Here is a 19,876-nt window from a genome sequence, read left to right on the forward strand (position 1 = left end):
GTTCCAGCCATGCCCTCTTAGCCGGGCAATAGTCTTTCTGTTTTGTCCTCTCGTAATTCGTTTGTACATCGTGATGTAGAAAATTATGCTAAGCATATTGTGGAAGGCGCGCTTCTACTGCTTTTAATCGAATTTTACCTAATTGGATGACTTGGAAGCTGATGATCGCTCTGATGCTTCCTGCACACTGCGTATTGGTAGGAATAAAAATGGCAGTGTGCTAGATTTAAACTGGTTGATGGACATGAGAATGTTAATGAGTTCAGCAGCCAGTGATAATACGAAAAAAAACAAGTTAAGTATGCCGTCAGAATATTTGAAAAGTATCTTAAAGCCGCAAATTTTGCTATACCGAGTGTAGACCTAAACATCGCGTCATCAAATGCAGTCCTTGATGAAGTGCTAGTGAAGTTCTAGGCCTACATCTTTTCACGACTCAAGAACAAGGAATCTATGTAGCGGTATAAAAACAAATTAAGCCCTTAGTAATCCGGAGGCTGTACTATGTACTATGTACTGTAGTACAGCCTGCAGATCACCTTGGGCTATAATTCGAACCATGCCCCCTAACCCAGTAAATATTTGTATAATATAACATTGAACCTTTGTAAAATGTATATCCACAGTTGTTTGATGGGATTTTTAATGGCTTTATTTTTTATTTCAGTGCACCATACAGCTGTCGAGCATACACTATTGGAGCATACATTCTCTATGATGGAGTGGTGTGATAGATGTCATAAATTCATGTTTGGTCTGATTCGCCAAGGCTTGCAATGCTCTGGTAGGTTGGTTTGAGGGGCAGGGAGGGGTGGGTTTGTGTTCAGTTTTGTGTATAATTATATTTCTTTATTGTCTTAATTAATTATTGTACTTTATTTATGTAACTATTTCTTTTAGAATGTGGTCTTGTTTGCCACAGAAGCTGTGCGATGACCGGTTTGCCTGTGTGTAACGTTTCATCTACAGTCAGGTTAAGAAGTAATAGTTTTTCAAAACGTAAGTATAATTTTAAATGGAATAATAAGAATATCCCAGATGATTTCCTTTCCACTCCATCCATCTTTATGCTGTGATGGCAACTTGAATGATGTCTCGGCACAACAGATTTTTTTTATAAGGACACCTACCGTATGATTTTCTATTTGTCTTAGCTTAAGCGTGATATAATATGTAATAATGAATTTTATGTTGTATTTTGACTTTCGTGTTTTTTTTTTGGCTTTAGGCCCAGTGTTTTTAGGAACCTACAAATAGAAATGAGTAAAATCCATATTTGTGGATCTCATATCACTTTTGGTTTCTTTTCCTTTGTTATAATTATTTCTTTGTATATTTATGAGGAGATAAATTAATGATAAATGAAATAATTAATGATGTTTTTCAACAATATTGATGTTTCTTTCCTTTCTTTCAAGAGAGCATATTCTCCAAAGATCTCTGTATGCAGTTTGACCCTGAAACTGAAGAAGCTCCACTTGTTGTAGTCAAATGTGTACAAGCTATTGAAGAAAGAGGTAAGCACATGTTTCTTTTTGTTTCTAATTACCAAGAATATATGATAGGAACTATAGAGTTTGAACTACAGTAGTAATTGGAGTGGAGTTGAATAGCTAGTGGTTAAGATGCTTGCCTTCTAATCTCAGGTTTCTGCTTGCCTTCTAATCCTAAGGTCCTGGGTTCAATTCTCGTGACAGAACTAAAAGCAACTTAACTCGATAAGGAGACTTCACTGATAAAATCATCACATTACTCATTATTCGTTTCTGAATATCAGTAACGTTGTCATATCATACTTATGTAAGGATCAATCAAGTATATTTGTCACATAAAACTTGATAGTTTAGTGAGAACAGAGCTTAAGGGCAAATCAAATGTATAGCACATAAACGTGATACTGTAGTGTGAACAGAGTTTAAGGGCAAATTAATTGTATTTTCACATAAAACGTGATACTGTAGTGTGAACAGAGTTTAAGGTCAAATCAAATGTATATCACATAAACTTGATACTGTAGTGTGAACAGAGTTTAAGGGCAAATTAATTGTATTTTCACATAAAACGTGATACTGTAGTGTGAACAGAGTTTAAGGGCAAATCAAATGTATGTCACATAAACTTGATACTGTAGTGTGAACAGAGTTTAAGGGCAAATTAATTGTATTTTCACATAAAACGTGATAGTTTAGTGTGAACAGAGTTTAAGGGCAAATCAAATGTATATCACATAAACGTGATACTGTAGTGTGAACAGAGTTTAAGGGCAAATTAATTGTATTTTCACATAAAACGTGATACTGTAGTGTGAACAGAGTTTAAGGGCAAATCAAATGTATGTCACATAAACGTGATACTGTAGTGTGAACAGAGTTTAAGGGCAAATTAATTGTATTTTTCACATAAAACGTGATACTGTAGTGTGAACAGAGTTTAAGGGCAAATTAATTGTATTTTTCACATAAAACGTGATACTATAGTGTGAACAGAGTTTAAGGGCAAATTAATTGTATTTTCACATAAAACTTGATACTGTAGTGTGAACAGAGTTTAAGGGCAAATTAATTGTATTTTTCACATAAAACTTGATATTGTAGTGTGAACAGAGTTTAAGGGCAAATCAATTGTATTTTCACATAAAACTTGATACTGTAGTGTGAACAGAGTTTAAAGGGCAAATTAATTGTATTTTTCACATAAACTTGATACTGTAGTGTGAACAGAGTTTAAGGGCAAATCAATTGTATTTTTCACATAAAACTTGATACTGTAGTGTGAACAGAGTTTAAGGGCAAATTAATTGTATTTTTCACATAAACTTGATACTGTAGTGTGAACAGAGTTTAAGGGCAAATTAATTGTATTTTCACATAAAACTTGATACTGTAGTGTGAACAGAGTTTAAGCCCTGTCCAGACAATCAAATTTTATTTGACAAAAACATGTGACATGCCTAAAGATGGTCATGATGTCATCACATATGACCATATATAGGCACATCATGACTATATATTATGAGCATACAACATTTTTTTGTCGCAATTCATCTGTTCCTTTTCTTTATATAGGATTGACTGCTGAGGGTTTATACCGGACGTCTTCTCCTACCGGTACCGTAAACCAGGTGAAAAAACAGTTTAATAGTAGTCCAAGTTCAGTGGATTTAGACAGTGTACAGGATATTCACTGCATTGCTGGAGTACTGAAGCGTTACCTGCGAGAACTCCCGAATCCGGTTATTTCGCATGACCTGTATGCAGATTTTATTCAAGCTAATTGTAAGTTGAAATAGTCACTAGTACACATTTAGAAAATGACTTAAAAGATGTGTGAAGTCTCACTGTAAAATGAGTAACTTGAGAAGTAAAAAGGAACTATATCTTTGTATATTTTAATATAACACATTATAAATACCGGTAAGGTTTATAACAACAAAATAGTGCTCTTCACAATTTTACATGTAACAAACAGAAGCGTTAATGTACACTGAGAAGAAGCATAAAAAGCAATTATTTTTTTGAGCGGGCATCCTAGTTGCTACCATGGTTGTTACAGAATTTCCACGCAGAAATTGCAAGATACACTATCTTTAAAGTTGAAGAGTAATTGTTTTTGCGAGATTGCATCGTACAATGCGTTGTTACAGAATTAGCATTCAGAAATTGAAGAGTGCGCTATCTTGTTGTAAGATCTTTGATCCATATACAAGAACAGTTTGAGGGCACTGTCCATGTTGCATAACAATATGGTAATTTATGTTGTCATTTTACTATTTTCCTGATTAATAATAGCTATACGAAGTGAAGTTGAAAAAGTCGAGAGACTTAATGATCTGGTAGAGTCTTTGAGTCCACCACACAAGTCAACACTCAGGTACCTGATGGCGCACTTCGTCCGCATCTGTCAGAACACGCAGGTCAACAAGGTCGGACCGCAAAAACTTGCATCCGTTTTTTGCCACATATTGTTACGTCCTCCGAGGGAAGACATATTGTAAGTTCTGTATTGCAGTATTCATTTAATTTTGATTATTTTTCTATTTTAATGCATATATTATCTATATGGAACTACTATGTTTCTATTTTAATGCATATATTATCTATATGGAGCTACTATTACCATATTGGACAATATAATTGAATCTGAATCTTACTATTTTATTGAAATATACAAAAACTTAATGATGATTTTGAAATGAGATTTTATGTTTTCTATATTTTAGACTTAAAATTGAAAAAAAAAAATACAGTACTAATAATATTAATGAAATTATTTATTGAAAAGTATAAGTATAATAACTTGTATTTTGCAATGCTTCTCTATTTCCAGACAAGTTATTCATAATTCTGAAGTACATCGTATAATAATTTTGTGGTTGATAGAGAAATTAGATTGGGGTGTGAATCAACAACCGATGGAAGCAGCACCAAGTAAGTATATTACAGTAAGAGCAATAGTAGTAAATTATCTATATTTAGTGAAATCTTTATTTTGTTTAGTCTCTGACTTGATGAAAGTTGATAATATATAGGGAAAATTTCCTGCCGATTGATATAGACGAACGGTACTTTGGAAAGACAACTTGATTTCTTGCTTCGAACAAGGTATCCATTCGTAGATAAGCCTATCTGAGAGTGATTCTAGAGTAGTCAAGACCAGGACAGATCTCCAACCAGCCTAAAAACGTAAAATTGTGTAATTTATGAATAAGCTTAAATAATGTATGTATATGTATTTTTTTGTTTATTTTTTGTGTTGGTTTTGATTACCAGCAAATTTACTATGTAATGTAAAAATTCATTTTTCAATAATATTTTTTTCTTGCCATCAGCTGTACCGCCTCGTGAGCCTATCCGCAAGGATACTGTAGTATCGATGGAAGAGAGTGATTGGTACTGGGGGGATATATCAAGGTAAGAGAAGTGGTATTATGACAATATGGCAATACAATAATACAATAGCAGTTCACCCTCCAATTTGAAAACACTTTGTGACCTGTAAATTTGGGGTTGTCTTGGGGTTTGGTCTCTAATTCAGGGTTAGTTGCGTGTTAAACATTAAAGATGATTAGTTGGTACTTTAAAATAGTGGTCCTGAAGTAGAGGGGTCTCACATTGGAGGGTGTACTGTATGTTATTGAACAGGGGCGGATCCAGAATTTTTCAAAAGTGGCACAACATTTTCAGAACATCCCCCCCAACCAAACTAAATCCTAAAGTCAAACCAAGCGACCTAAAGTTACAACATTATCTTTGTAGGTGTTATTGTGTAAATGTAATTGTAATTTATTATTACTTTTTTTATAGGGAGGATGCTAATGAGAAGTTGAAGGACATGCCTGATGGTACCTTCTTGGTTCGTGATGCATCTACCAAGATTACTCACGGGGATTATACACTCACATTGAGGTAACACCTTGTGATTTTTAGATACACTGTTATTATTAAATAAATATAGATAATAATAATAATAATAATAATATGCTAGTTTTATATACAGAGGAAGATTCTAGAGGGGGCCTTTGCCAGTCCCCTCCCCCAAAATGTATTGAAATAAGAACATGGGGAAAAAAGAAACATTCATTCAAATTTAAGAATGCCGTTTTTGACCATCTAGAGACACCATTGACTAAAAATATTGCAACTCAGCCCCCAAAGGTGGTGGAGATGTGGAAGTCTGTTGGGTCAACCATCTGTAAAATTCCTTGCCTGGACCCTTTCCATTTTAAGTTCCTTGATCTACTACTGATAAAGAGCATCATGCAATGGAGGGCCCCTATGAGCTTTACATTATTAACCTGGTCATTGTATCAAACACATTGTCAGTGCATTGGAATTAGAGTCTACCCAAGTACCCACATTTACTCCTGGGTGGAGAGAGAAGCATAAGTAAGGTGCCTAAGGGCACAAGTGCCATGCACATTGAGAGGCTCAGCACTCTGATTTCAGTAACAAGGTTGAGATCTCCAAACACAACTGATACTTATTTTCCCGTTTCTATCTGTTATTTAAACATGTCCTTGAGAAATGAGAAACAATAATGTATTATAAATCAGTTGTGACGTCATCACTGCAACTCCCAACCTTATTTTCCTATCTCCAACTGTGCACTGATTTTCCATTAGTACACAGTTTGCAGGCCCAAAGGAATTTTTTAATGCATTAATCTAACCTAAAAGTGTAATAATTTCCACATAGTGTTTAGATAAGCACTATTCTAATTGCTTATTTTTGTTTGTCTCCACAGAAAGGGTGGCAGCAATAAACTCATCAAGATCTTTCATAAAAATGGAATGTATGGTTTCTCAGAACCGCTGAAGTTTCATTCGGTACCAGAATTAATTAACCACTACCGAACACATTCCTTAGCCCAGTACAACGCCAACTTAGATATTAAGCTTCTTCAGTCTGTCAACAAGTATGAAACTGTAAGTACTTCTACCTTTGTTAATTTAGTTATGTATTTATTTCTACATCAGAAACTGTGCTGTTTGGCCATCCCAAAGTAAAACAATGTTACAACTGCTGTTATATTTTAGTGCAGTTACATTGTTTAACCTTGGAATGACTGTGTTGTTTCTATGTTTTTGAAATACTATATCTGTTCCCAGTAGAGAATGACCTTCCAGTAAATACGTCAATTTTTTTCTTCCGGATTGAGTGCCAATTTAAAATTGAAGGCTTCAGCACAAGCTTTTTCCGCCACCAATATACCAACATTTTATAAGATAATTCCCATTAACAAGTCAAAAGTTTTCATTCTTCATAATTTATTTCATACTAATGTCAATGTTTTTATTTTCTTGTAGGATCATGAGCTAGAAACAAGCATTGATTTTGTGATTAATAGGTTACTTGAGAAGAACCAAGAGTATCTTGCAAAGACTAAACAGTATGATCTTTATTATGACGAATATAGTAAAACTCAACAGGTATGTCATCATTTGTGTTTTCTGCAGTCAATTGTGTTTTCATTGTTGGTTTTTAACACCTATATACGGCTCAAGCAGGCTACCTTAGTTATAAGATTGAATCAAGAATTTGAGGACCATGGTAGATGCATAATGAAACATTAAAAATGGTGAACATGCTGAAGCAATTAAACAGTAACAATTGTTTGCTTTCAGGAAATACAATTAAAACAACAGGCTTCAGATGCTTTTAATGAAACAATAAAAGTGTTTGAAGAACAGATGGAACTTCATCAACAGAATCAAAAGGAAGCCAACCCAAAGGATATACCAGAGTAAGCTATCACTCATGTACCTTGCAATCAATAGCTCCCTCATTGTCAGTAACCATTTCACATTCGGTTATCACTAGTGGACAGTGCTAGAAATCAATATCACCTCACTGTCAGAAAAGGTCCTCTCCCACCTAGGTTGATTTCTAGTTCTATGAGTTAAAAAAGTGTCATTTAATTCGCTTGGTAAACGAGCTTACTGCGTGTTAGCTATTATGCTGAGTGAAGCACCGAGTTTACTACGAGTTTGCATTAGATGTTAAGTGAGGTAGGAGCATTCCAACCACATGTTCCTGGTGATCGTAACCAACTCGGTGCACTCGTACTCTTTTCGGGGTGCTTGCATCAAACTCGTGGATTACAAAACCGCCAGCGAGTATCTTGAGTAGTGTACGAGTTAGCTAGGAGTACCCTGAGTACTCTACGAGTTATTTACGAGACCTTTCAGTTTACTACGAGTTATCAACTCGTAGCGCTCATTTTAAACAAGTTAAAAATAAGCGCCATGAGTTTAGAGCTGCTACGAGTAGGTACGAGTTCTCCCCCAGATTCCCGAATCGTCCTATGAGTTTTTGCCGAGTGTACCGAGTTAGCAACTTGGCAAACTCTTGTAACTCGTATGCTGAAAAAAGCCCTAGTGGGAGTGGGTCTTAAGCCATTCCAGGGTAAGTTATTCATGAACTTGCAATCAAGATGGCCTTCTGTCAGTTGTTAACTGTCATAGAGTACCACAGTCGTGTCGTCACAATGCTAGCTAGCGCCCTCTGTTGCCAACCAGACATTGGTATTACATCTAATATTTTACCTTCAAAATGTACTAAAAATTCAAAAGCTCGCATTATATTAGTTGTTGAAAACACATTTAATCATCAATTAAAATCTACAAAGAAAAACTAAGATACAACATCTTAATAATTACGTTAGAAATTGGGATCAATGGTTTGTCAGTGGAGAAAATGGCGTCCGGTTGAATGCATTTTGCAACGATAGCAACGGAGTAGTATCACGTGGTATCGTGACGTAACACTGTAGTACTCTATAGGAAGTTGCATGCAATTATTAATGCCCTCTTTTTAAATTCTCATTTACTGAGTTGTACCAGTTGTCATCAATCTTAAGCCGGCCACTCACTACGTTGTATCGGTCGTTGTCGGTGGCAGTCTGAGCTGTTACGCACGCTTCGTGGCGTTGTGCTCTCCATAGAATCGCAGTGGGTTGAGTAAAGTGCCCGGCTTAAGGTTGAATCAATTTTTGTTTACTTGCTTACAGGTTGCTAAAAAATTATGAATTGCTACAGTCACGCCTGAATGAAATACGTGAACATCAAGCCACCCTCAACCATGAGCTTCAACAACAAATAAATATAAATAGGGAACTAGACAGGAATATGAATGGTATAAAACCAGTAATTATGGAGCTCAAAAAGATTCGAGACCAGTGCATTATGTAAGAGTTGCCATTTTTTTTTTATTCACACAAAATGTGTATTCTGGTAGGATTGGAACCATAGGTGTTTGCATTAGATGCTAAACATCATAACCATTACTTCCCCACTGTCTTGTGCAAGAGATCATATTTATTTGAATAAACGTTTATTGTTGAAGGGTTTGATAAGGACTTTGTTTGACGGAAGCATTTATTTTTTTGGGTGTAAAATACAAGATACAAATGTGAACTCATAATTACAACACATAATCACCATCAAGATGTGTTATTGTATGATCATAAATACTAACTAGGTTATAAAAATGTGCAACATTAATAGAATGTGTAGAGAATGATACGCCCATATTTGGGTGTGATATGACATCATCATGCCTATACATGGGCACATCACACAAATTTATAGTGTTGACAAAGCCTAAGAGCCATGATCTTGAATTGGAATACAAAAAAATATTTCCATAATATTTATAATTAATTTTTACATACAGGTGGCTTGGAATGAAAGGAATGAAGCGAGATGAGATCAACCGTTGGCTTAGTATGGAAAATGTACAGAGGTAAGCGTTCTTGCAGTTTGCTGAAAAGAATATAAAAAAATGGTTTTGTGAATTTTTGTATTGATTTTCCCTTTGATAGATTCAAAATAGGTTGAACTTGCTGGCTCGTTTGAGCCGAGATGAATAGAACATCCCGTTGAGAACTTTGGCCCCCTCATTGGGGATTCCTGCCACCCCCCGTCGGGTACTTTGGCTTCCTCTGTCAAGGATATCGGCCTCCTTATCTGGGCAATTAGCCTCCCCATCGGCGACATTGTCTCACCCGTTGGTCAAATCCTGGCACCACCCCTGTCAGGATATAAACCCAAGTTGTATGGACTTCAAAGAATGTGGAAAATATTATTTTGTATTTTTTTTCTGTATATTATATGCCGCATGTTGATTGTTATATATAAACATGATCATTTCTAAGTTTGAATACCATAGTACTGCAGTTTCACCTTAAAGGCCCACTGATTAATCTTAGATAAGAAAATATAATACATACTCCAAGTATTAAAATACACACCATCGTGATTCAGTTTTAATGTACAAGTATTTTCTTCTTTGTAGTAATCACAATCCAATGCAATCAGACCTTCCACACCAAGACGAGGCATTGTGGTTCCTGCCCAACATTACTCGGGTGGAGGCAGAGCAACTGCTTCGGAGCAAAGCTAAGGGTACATTCTTGATACGTAACAGTAGCAAGCCTGGAGATTATGCATGTTCTATTGTGTAAGTAAATTAATAACTGCCCTCTATAATGAATACTGCCCTCTATAATGAAGCTTGTGTTTTATATGTGAGCTACTTGCCAGGACAAGTGTCAGTTTCCATTGAAACTTGAGTATAGAAGCAAATAATGGAAACATCCTTGCTTGTCTATATATATGTTCGTCGTTCATGAACAATTTTCTGGGTTTTTTTTCTCACCTCAAAACTTACCCATTTAATAATTAGATTGTCTACTAGCCTACTGTTTATTGGTTTAAAAACCAATGTAATGTATTTGGCAGACAAGTAAAACCAGTTTTTTAGTTATTATTACAGGGTTAAACGGTACATTGAAAGTTGGAAAATGGTAAAAGAATCATTTTCATCTGGTATTTCTTTTACAATTTTAGACATTTGTTAGGCAGAAACTATCACTAAATTGTAAAAAAAATGTTTTGCGTCGAAAATGGGGAAAATAACAACATAGCATGACATATAGACCATTGTATCAGAATTATTTTGAAACAGCGCTGCCAACGTCTCACAACTCACTGGGGGACTTCCAGCGGCCTAGCCTGAACAGCTGACTTGTTACAAATAGAGCATTGCACAGCGGATCGCGCCGCTAGACCTTTGCTATAGCAGCTGTAGACAACATATACGATCTTGCTAATTACTGTATATGTAAACATTGAAATAGCTTTTTAAAACTTGTTTTTAATATAAACATTTCTTTCTTTTTTCATTTTAAAATGTTCATACTCAAAGGAATTTAGTTTTATCGCTTAATTATTCCATGATGGTAACTACGTAGAGTGAAATGCTGCCCCCAGTGGTAGTTGCCAGGTTATCGGAAATTTTCATTTAAAATTTGGTGAAAATGTTGTATTAATTTAGATTAATAAAATAGATTTTGAATCATTTCAAAATTTGGTGAAAATATTGTATTAATTTAGATTAATGAAATAGATTTTGAAAATTTTGGCATTCCTACATGTTTTGACTATTCGCAAGGATTGACTGATTTAGCTTGTTTTTGCCACATTTACTGCCTTGTTGAGCTACTGTGGCCTAGTTCAGACTAGGTGGCTCAACTCGTTGGGTTTATCCACAGGCCAGTCTGAACTAGGTGGCTTATCTCAAGCCGGGCTGTGTTCCTATAGTAACTAGGCCTGGTTTGCCACCGTGTTTAACTTTTCTAAGCCGGGCTTTAATCGCTGCCGGGGGGGGGGGGGTCTTGCATTGACTTCGGGTAGCAAAATGACCAATCAGCATTCAATTATGTACGCTGTGAGCTAGCGTACGTTTTGCGAGCAATGTTTAGAAACATGTTTCTTGGTTACGGTTAATTATTATGCAAATTCTCGCGCCTGGCTAATCCTGCTAGTTTGAACGCCCGGAAAAGTTAAGCTGGGCTTAACGTTAAGTCAGGCTTAACTCAAGCCCAGCTTATCTCCAAGTCTGAACGTAGCCTCTATATACTCGAGTATATGGTCAATATTTAGTATTCATAACTTATGTAAATTATTACTGCTCAATTAAAATTTACATAGAGAAAAGTTTGTCTCATTTACACAAAATTATTTTAACATTTTAGTGTTTTATTTGAATGTTTTATGGTTATTTTTCATATAGTATAATTTTAACATTCAAATCTCTTTTTTATCTTTTCAGTGCAAAAGAAAGGGAGACGAGGCATTGTAGGATAAATTTCACACCGACTGGATATGGCTTCGCTGAGCCTTACAACTTGTACAAGACGCTGAAAGAGCTAGTGCTCGCATATCAAGAAAGCTCTTTAGCTCAGCATAACGATGAGCTTGATACGACCTTAGCTTATCCAGTCCATGGCCCCCCTCCACCTGATGAAAACATGTACACATAGTATTTCATTTACTTGGGATATCAACATGTGTACCAAACTCTGCTCCTAACATAATTAAACCACCTTAGCTTTTAAAGTAAGGGTAAATAAACATAGTTCATATGATATTTTACATATATTATTATGCACTTGTGTATTAACATTCATACAGAAATGCATAATATTATAATCTTGTGTATCAAGAAAGCTTTTTTTTACCCAAATTATAGATACCACCTTTATTTATCCTTTATACATAGATGCTTAGTATTATGAACAAGTTTGTATTTGTGAGCTTTTAGGATATTGTAACAATACTACCTTCGTGTATCGGGCAAAATGGACTTACTCTCTCTCTGTTTCTTGTATGAATACCTTCACATTCTTCAATGAACATTATGCTAAACAGTTGCTTTCATAATATATAATTTTATGCAGTTGTATATATTTTTAATGCAGTTACATTTTTTAACTGAATTACACCCTTTGCATTAAATTACTTGATGCTTATTGCCAATATTTTCTAGCTGTTTTTAATTTACAAAAAAAAAATATATAATTAATAACAAAATCAACATCAACTCCATTATCGGTGTTGACTATTTTTCTAAACACTTACTTGGGATATACTAAATGTTATCAAAACTCGATAAAGTGGTTACACCCCTAAAAAAACAGTGAAACAGTCAGCTCATAGCATCTGGTTCCTCTTGGTTCAAAATCGGAAGAACAAAAATTTTAATTTGCAGGTGAGTGTACATATTACAGGCTGTTCCAATCTGATTGTTCCATTGTTTTTCAAGGGGTGTTTTTACTTAATCAAGTTTTGGCAGTATTCAGTTTATTTTGGTATGGTATAGATTTGTATAATTTGTTGGTAGGTGTTGTTGATGTACAATGTGTTAGCAATTTAATAAGCATAATTTGGAATCAAGTCTACTAAAGTTTATATTATTGTTATTAAACTTCACATAAATATTAATAAATTGTTTGAAAAAATTTGTAAAAAAACCATCGATTACTTAAAAAAGGATAATTCATTTGTAATAATAGAAAAAATTAGTTAAGTCAAATTTGCATGGGAAAAATTAATTAAAAAAATGGAATTGTGTTTGTATAATAATCAGTTCGGTGGCTAAATATTTGCTTATGTAAAATTTAAAAAAAAATTACAGTTGTCGATATTTGATGAAATGATCATGTGAACCAAGTTGCATGATGGGTATTTTGTCCTCTTTCGTAGACTTAGATTCCATCAAATCATGAATCCATAATTATATATTCTTCATATTTAAGTCATATTTTATGAATTGTTTTGTCTTCCTTTACATGTAGGTACAGTAAAAGTTAGTTTGTCTTTGTATCCTTTTATTGTAATCATTGTTTGTGCATTTTCTATTAAGGATCATACTATTTTCGTGATATTAAAATAGTGATGAGGGTAAGAGATTTTGTTCTCAGTGTTTTTGTTTACCATTACCATCCACCTCCTCCTCCTCATCATCATCCCCATCATCTCCTGAGTGGAGTTGAATAAGTTTAGCGGTTAAGGTGCTTGCCTTCTAATCCCTGGGTTCTGGGTGCAATTCTTGTCACAACAGAACTTTTTTCACCACTAAAAACAACTTCACTTCCTTAGAGCTACGTTCACATCAAGCCTGGATTCTGTAGAAAAAATCGTGAAAATGGGTTCAGTGGTAAAGAATAGGACCGTTCACATCAAATTCGTATGATTTCTAATCCGGACTGGTGGATCTGAGAGCCATTTGTATCCTGAAATCGTACATTTTTTTTTCTTGGACCAAAAAGCAAAAAGCTTGGTTGGTTCGAACCAATCAAACGCATACGTACTTAACCTGAACAACTGCTTTCTGTGCGCGATGTGAACGCAGCGTTCAAAAAATGTAGCAACTCACGATTTTTTGTCTGGGCTCCGGGCATGATGTGGACGTTGCTTTGAGTTAAATTCACACCGAATTTGGATTCGGCTTGTAGAACGTCTTCAATGCACGTCTTGCTACTACTCTATTCTTTACCACTGAATTAATTTTTTTTTTCATTTCGTTAGCCATACGAACTGGTATGAATCTACCGTAAGCCTGGATTCTATAAAGTAGATACACAGTCGCTACAGCGTTTTCACTGCAATCCTTGCATTGCGTAGCTGTCCCTGACGCAAACGCTTCTCGATTCAAATGACAAATCAGCGTCGCCAAAGAAGTCAGCGATAGCGTGTAGAGATGTTTATGGAAACCAAGCTTAAGCCTCGCAAAGAGACTTGGTTTATAAAGCATCATTCCATCCTGCAAGTGGCAGGTGTAATTGCTGTTTGGATGTGAAGGAAATAAAAAAAAATCTTGGTCATCGTAGTTGTGGTCATCATAATTGTTATCGTCTTTACCATCATCATCTATTTGGCCATAGCCAGGTATTGACCTATCAGTTCATAGATCAGTATTACTTTGTGAGTGGCAGTCGTTGAAATCGTGTTGTGTTCTTTTTACTACTGTATATACCGTATCTTAATTTTCCAAAATTTCGTACTGGTAAACCTAAACTTGCCGCAAGTCTCTAATTTATTGTTTTTTCCTAGTATTAGCTAATGCTAATTTCGTCGGTTTATTTTAAGAAATCTTGAATTTGGATGCGAATTTAAGAGACTTGTAAAAGAGTAATGCGAATCTAGAAAAGGTGTAGTATGGAACGCCATTGGTGCCAAATACATATCGAAGTTTTCACTGATTAAGACAAAATTTAGGACTGGGCCCATATATATTTATTAGATTCTTATCAAGTATAAAATTGTAGCCAATGAGTCTGTTTACCACACTAAACAGTGTGACGTGCCCTTGCCATAGGATACAGAATCTATGTGCAACTCCAGGCTACTTGGGCATGTACGGTAATTCAGCACTAACAAATTTCCATTTATCCATATCAGACCTGGTACCGTATCTATAATTTTAGGTGGAGAGTGACAAATGCAGATCACTTGCATCATTGCATCCCCAAATCGTTTTGAATTAATAGAATCGCCCTAGCTCGCCTATATACAAAATAATAATATACTCATTTATGCGACTCTCCAACAAGACAGTACATAATAAGATGGTGATTGTTGCATTTTTTTCGAGATTACTGTTGTCCCCTCTCCTTATAAGATAGTAAAATACATACTCCAAGTATCGAAATGCACGCCATCGTGTCGGGATTCAATTTTTCGACATTAATTATGTCATCCTCAAGATCGTATGCTTTTGTATGCTCACGAAAATGACAAAGAAAATTGGGTGATATCTTTCTTTCATTGCACTCATACCTTTATATTGATACTCGGATCTGGTTCCACCCCCGTAGCTTGTAACAGACAGAATAATGTGCTATGCATGATTGAGTCAGCTCAAAAAGAGAACTGGATTTATTCTAAAAACATTGCAGCTGGGGTCAGAAGGTGGCAACATTTTGTGAGTTTTAATTTTATTGGTGGGATTTTAGGTAAAGCACTTCTGCCATTGTACGATTATTTTTTGCTGCTGTTTAAATTTTTCATGCATTAATCTAACCTTCGTATAATAATTTCCGATAGTGTATGATACGCAACTGTACTAATTGCTTATAAGTGGATGGTGACATTTTCTTCTATCATTGTAATTACATCAAAGTGGAATCTAGTTGTTGTTTATCAATTCCGTTGTAAAATTAATGCAATTGAAAGTGTTTTGATGCATGTAGTGTCTTTTAGAATAACAGAAATATATGGCAGCGCCGTCTCAATTCTGCAACTTCCAACAACTTCACAAATATTAGGTCTATGGCTGATAGGACTTCCATACAGTGGCGTAGGTATGGGAAGTGCATCCAGGGCAAAGCACTGGGGTCCTGGGCTATTGGGGTCCCCTTCAGTAGGCCTATGGATCTAAAATATATATAACGAAGCATCCGTATACCTCTAAAGACCCCTCAATAATAGTTTCAGAGGCCATAATTATTGTTCATGTTCATTACAATTTACATTACTGTACGTGCAGTGCGCGGATGGAATTCGAAATAGAGGGTGGGCCATGGATGTACGTTCAAAGAAGGGTGTCTCACTTCATGGTTGGGACTAAATTTATGATTATGGCACCTCCCTTTTAAATAATATAATTTTCCCTATTTTTTTCCCCTCCATTTTAAAAATAAATTTTGAAAGATGTAGTGGGAAGGGCCCAGCTGGCAGGCTTGGACCCTTGAAACTGCCACTGACGTACCACCAAACACTGCAAGTAGTATGACTTTTTTTTTTTTTTACAAAATACAAGTCATGAACAGTTTCGCATCTTTTGAATTCACTCAAGGCTGTTTTCTTTATTTCTAAAGCATTGAAGTATCGGCACGCACGTTTTTGGTTGATATTTACAACTGTATATTGTTCACGTTTTTGAATCATACTGTACATGAATACATTTAGATTTACTTCACCGCAAGTAGGTGGATGATTGTTCTATTGCCAATAATATACTTTATCAGAGATCCATGAAATTCCCATTAGGCCCTAAACAGAATTTAATATGAATGACTTGACCATATTTATATATCATTGAATATATTTTTCTTATATTTTATATTTCAGCGGAGTTACAATATCGTAAAGCGTTATCTGTTTAAAATCATCTAAGAATGTATGGGCATTAAGAGTTTCGCCTATAAATAGACCCTAACAAGATTCTCTATCTGGGTCCGCATTTTAGGAAATTTAAAAGTACCCCGAATAACTGTAATCCGGACTTACATTTGACGACATCCTAAGGACTTCAAAAGTGTATCAGTATAACAGGAAGGGTAGAAATAATGGCGAATGATAAGAAAGTTCAACCACCGCAGTTTAAGACGTGCAGCGTCAGTCATGAGCAGGCATGCCGAAACGCCTCAAGCCGCATTGGAACTAATTTGACTTTATAAAAAAAGGAAGACGAACCATTTACCGTCATCCAAATGAGCAATAGTGACTCAGCTCCATCGCGTTTGAAAAAGCGATCGCCTGTACGTAAAAGAGCCTTCGCGATTTATGCTCAGCACTATGCTAAAATAACGCAAGACACGGTATCTATTTATGTTAGGATTTAACCTTTTCTCTTGATCAGGTAACGGGCCTACAGTAAACGTAAGTAGAATGACTGCTTTCAGTTGTTAGTGTTTGTGTCGTTGTTTAGCCTTGCTATAAGCAGACGGTGTTCAATATAGAGGAAGTGAACCCATGAGACTTCTTGCCAAGCCCTGCAATTTCATAGACAGTTTGCTAAGTATATATAACAGGGGACAGTACTTTCACTGTTCCCTGTTCTATAACCGTTTGCGTCAAGTAAGTAGAGAATGCAAAATAACTTGGAAATGCGCACTGTTTGGTTGCGATTTTATATTCGTGACCCAGGTTTTCCGCTCAGAGAGTCTACAGGGCCTATCCTGGGAATTCCCTTAGAATCCCATGGAAATTTTTTTCCGGAAATGGATATTGTTATTAGGATCAGTGTGGTGGCGCCAGGATTTGCCCGACAAGGGGTGTGGTTCCGAGTTCTCCGACGGGGGATGGGGGCGATGTCCCCGACGAAAAATAGTTAGCGTATAATTCCTGGGGGCGAAGCCGGTCCCGAAAAATATGACAATTTAGGAGTTTCTACGGCTTATTTAATCGATTTTGGAATATATATGTAGAAAATACATATACATTTGTCCCACCCCGCCCCCGACGAATTTTGGTTTTTCTCCCCGACGCAGGGACCAGCTCTCCCCGACGGGGCCCAGACACCCGGCCCCACTGGCGCCACCCCTGATATATCGTCGGTGCATGTCATGCTTGGATTAGCAAAGGGTTCATCTTGAGTTCATAAGACGGAGTTTGCCTTTTTCTAAAAATTATTTAATTTGATGCTAATCGGTACGTCTGATTGCTAGGCTCCTATTTTCAAGTGGTGTATAAGTCACGAAATACTCAGAAATAGAAATTAAAAGTGAAACAAGATAGGCGGACGTAGTAATCTGTTTCTTATACCCTGCTCTTATTATCCTATATCTGACGATCGATGCATCGTCACTCTGACAATGGAAGGTCCTACAATATTGTTTAAAATCATAGGCTCCCAGTTAAAGATATAATGTTCTATGCAAACTACACAAAAAAATTATTTTATAAAATTAACTTGCTCATTTTGAAGTAACATAAAATGATCAACTTGAACATGGAAATTAGTGAATTTATACCGATTTTACAGTGGAAATTGATAGAAACACTTTCAGCCACTGGATGTGTTTTACTGGTGTGCGGTAAAAATGGCCCCGGTAAAAATGACCCCAGTAAAATTGGCCCTGGTAAAAATGGCCCCAAATGACAGGTAGGTGCAAATGGCCCCAAATGATAAAATTCAGTAATAAAAATATTTATTTTTTTTTCAAATCTTCAAATATTTAAATACTCTAAAATAGCAAGTATTAAATCAATAAATAAAAAATATAAGTAATAAATAAACTGTCGTCATCACAATTATACTGTAAAGTGTTATTTGCCACTGTATTCTGTGATAACGTTATATAGGCCTATATATATGTGCATATATATATATTATATATAATATAATTTATATTCCTTACATTTTCCTTAATATATTCTGTGAAAGTCTTTAAACAGCATATATTTCTGAAATTCCCAGGTTACCTTGTTTCTAAGTGTAGGCCTAAATTCCATGTTGCACATGCTGTTTCTTTAAATCACGATTGATAAACAAACTCTTGCTTGCAGCTGAATTGAGGATGGGCATGCACTTCGTGCACATGATTAAGACTATATTTAGAATATGACTCATCTAAAACATTTTTGTAAAATTCCCTTAGTTTACCAGTAGCTCATCAAGATACAGTTATGTCTTTCAGAAATCTCACTGTGTTGACAGTCAGAGGACGTGTTGTCATCGAGTTTACCCCATCACCACTTTTCTATTATATTATATATATTTTTTTTCTGATCGTAGTCCTAATCTTTTTCTTTCCAGGTTTACTTTTTTGAAACTAGACTTGGGATACAGATTAACTGGGTGTAAATATGCCGATTTTATATTGTTGTGTTGCGCGGGGTCACGACATTCTTGTGGAGGCCTATACGTCGGACAGCAGTGAGGGAAATTTTTCTCAAGTTGCCAGCTCAGCGCTTCGTAACTTATCAACAAACACCGACTATAAGACTATATACAAAGCAGCAGAACAGTAAGTTATTTATCAATTTTAATTTTTGATTTATTATATGTCATAGGAATGTAAAATGGTTCATTCATTCGTTCGTTCATTCATTCATTCATTCATTCATTCATTCATTCATTCATTCATTCATTCATTCATTCATTCATTCATTCATTTTTTCATTCATTCATTTATTCATTCATTCATTCATCCATCCATCCATCCATCCATGCTTTCGTTCGTTCGTTCATTCATTCACTACTTCGTCCACTCGTTCATTAATCAAATAAATTTATTCATATTCATTTAAAAATCAAATTCACAGTTTTTAATACAATTTTTATAACTTTTGTAGAAAATGTATAATAAACACCATTTGTAGTTATTAAACAACAACAGCAACAACAACAACAATAACAACAACAACAGCACCAACAAAAACAACAAGAAGGCTATTATGATGATAATAGGTAAGACTTATATTAATGATAGTCCCGATGGGGACATAAACGTTTTTATCAAGTATTTATTATCATTGATGATAGTCTAAATGACAGTTAGACAAATGGCTAATGCCATAATTGTGGCAGGTCCTAATTATATTAATATAAGGAAGATTGCATATTACTTTAGTGGCGTAATCATGGGGTTTCTCACGGTGCCTGAGCATCCCATTTTCTGTTCAAACGTTAAAAAAAATATATTGTATAGTAAAGTAATTGAAATAAAAATAAATGGCAAAGTACCGTAAGTCACGTGTTTAGACTTTAACAGCCAAATTATGAAGTAATCATAGCCATCGATATGCCCACTTCCCTTTGCGCCTTGCGTTATGTTCAGTAGATGTAATATAGTATTAAGCACCAAC

General features: G+C 35.4%; 2 protein-coding genes across 3 annotated transcripts in view; both read left to right on the forward strand.

Annotated features, from left to right (window-relative positions):
• Nucleotides 1-13,251, forward strand: part of LOC117125052 (phosphatidylinositol 3-kinase regulatory subunit alpha-like) — a 29,656-nt gene extending 16,405 nt beyond the window's left edge. The window contains exons 7-21 of the mRNA XM_033271420.1: nucleotides 668-784; nucleotides 901-999; nucleotides 1,419-1,517; nucleotides 3,066-3,275; nucleotides 3,789-3,990; nucleotides 4,327-4,427; nucleotides 4,829-4,910; nucleotides 5,304-5,405; nucleotides 6,244-6,424; nucleotides 6,806-6,928; nucleotides 7,124-7,242; nucleotides 8,509-8,685; nucleotides 9,174-9,242; nucleotides 9,795-9,959; nucleotides 11,613-13,251. Of these exons, the coding sequence (XP_033127311.1) occupies nucleotides 668-784; nucleotides 901-999; nucleotides 1,419-1,517; nucleotides 3,066-3,275; nucleotides 3,789-3,990; nucleotides 4,327-4,427; nucleotides 4,829-4,910; nucleotides 5,304-5,405; nucleotides 6,244-6,424; nucleotides 6,806-6,928; nucleotides 7,124-7,242; nucleotides 8,509-8,685; nucleotides 9,174-9,242; nucleotides 9,795-9,959; nucleotides 11,613-11,823 (2,057 nt within the window). The 3' untranslated portion in view covers nucleotides 11,824-13,251. The remainder of the gene's footprint in view (nucleotides 1-667; nucleotides 785-900; nucleotides 1,000-1,418; nucleotides 1,518-3,065; nucleotides 3,276-3,788; nucleotides 3,991-4,326; nucleotides 4,428-4,828; nucleotides 4,911-5,303; nucleotides 5,406-6,243; nucleotides 6,425-6,805; nucleotides 6,929-7,123; nucleotides 7,243-8,508; nucleotides 8,686-9,173; nucleotides 9,243-9,794; nucleotides 9,960-11,612) is intronic.
• A 3,407-nt stretch (nucleotides 13,252-16,658) lies between these two features.
• LOC117125075 (vesicle-associated membrane protein 714-like) overlaps nucleotides 16,659-19,876 on the forward strand; it is a 9,716-nt gene continuing 6,498 nt past the window's right edge. Inside the window, exons 1-2 of one of the 2 annotated variants that reach the window (XM_033271453.1) lie at nucleotides 16,659-16,731; nucleotides 18,823-19,035. In XM_033271453.1, the coding sequence (XP_033127344.1) occupies nucleotides 18,875-19,035 (161 nt within the window). In that variant the 5' untranslated portion in view covers nucleotides 16,659-16,731; nucleotides 18,823-18,874. Of the gene's footprint in view, nucleotides 16,732-16,779; nucleotides 16,946-18,822; nucleotides 19,036-19,876 lie in introns of those variants that run through there. The other variant, XM_033271452.1, reaches the window with a different exon arrangement.

Source organism: Anneissia japonica, unplaced genomic scaffold (genome assembly GCF_011630105.1).
Source record: "Anneissia japonica isolate Jap-2015-1 unplaced genomic scaffold, ASM1163010v1 scaffold9_len2422644_cov172, whole genome shotgun sequence".
Classification (NCBI taxonomy): domain Eukaryota; kingdom Metazoa; phylum Echinodermata; class Crinoidea; order Comatulida; family Comatulidae; genus Anneissia; species Anneissia japonica.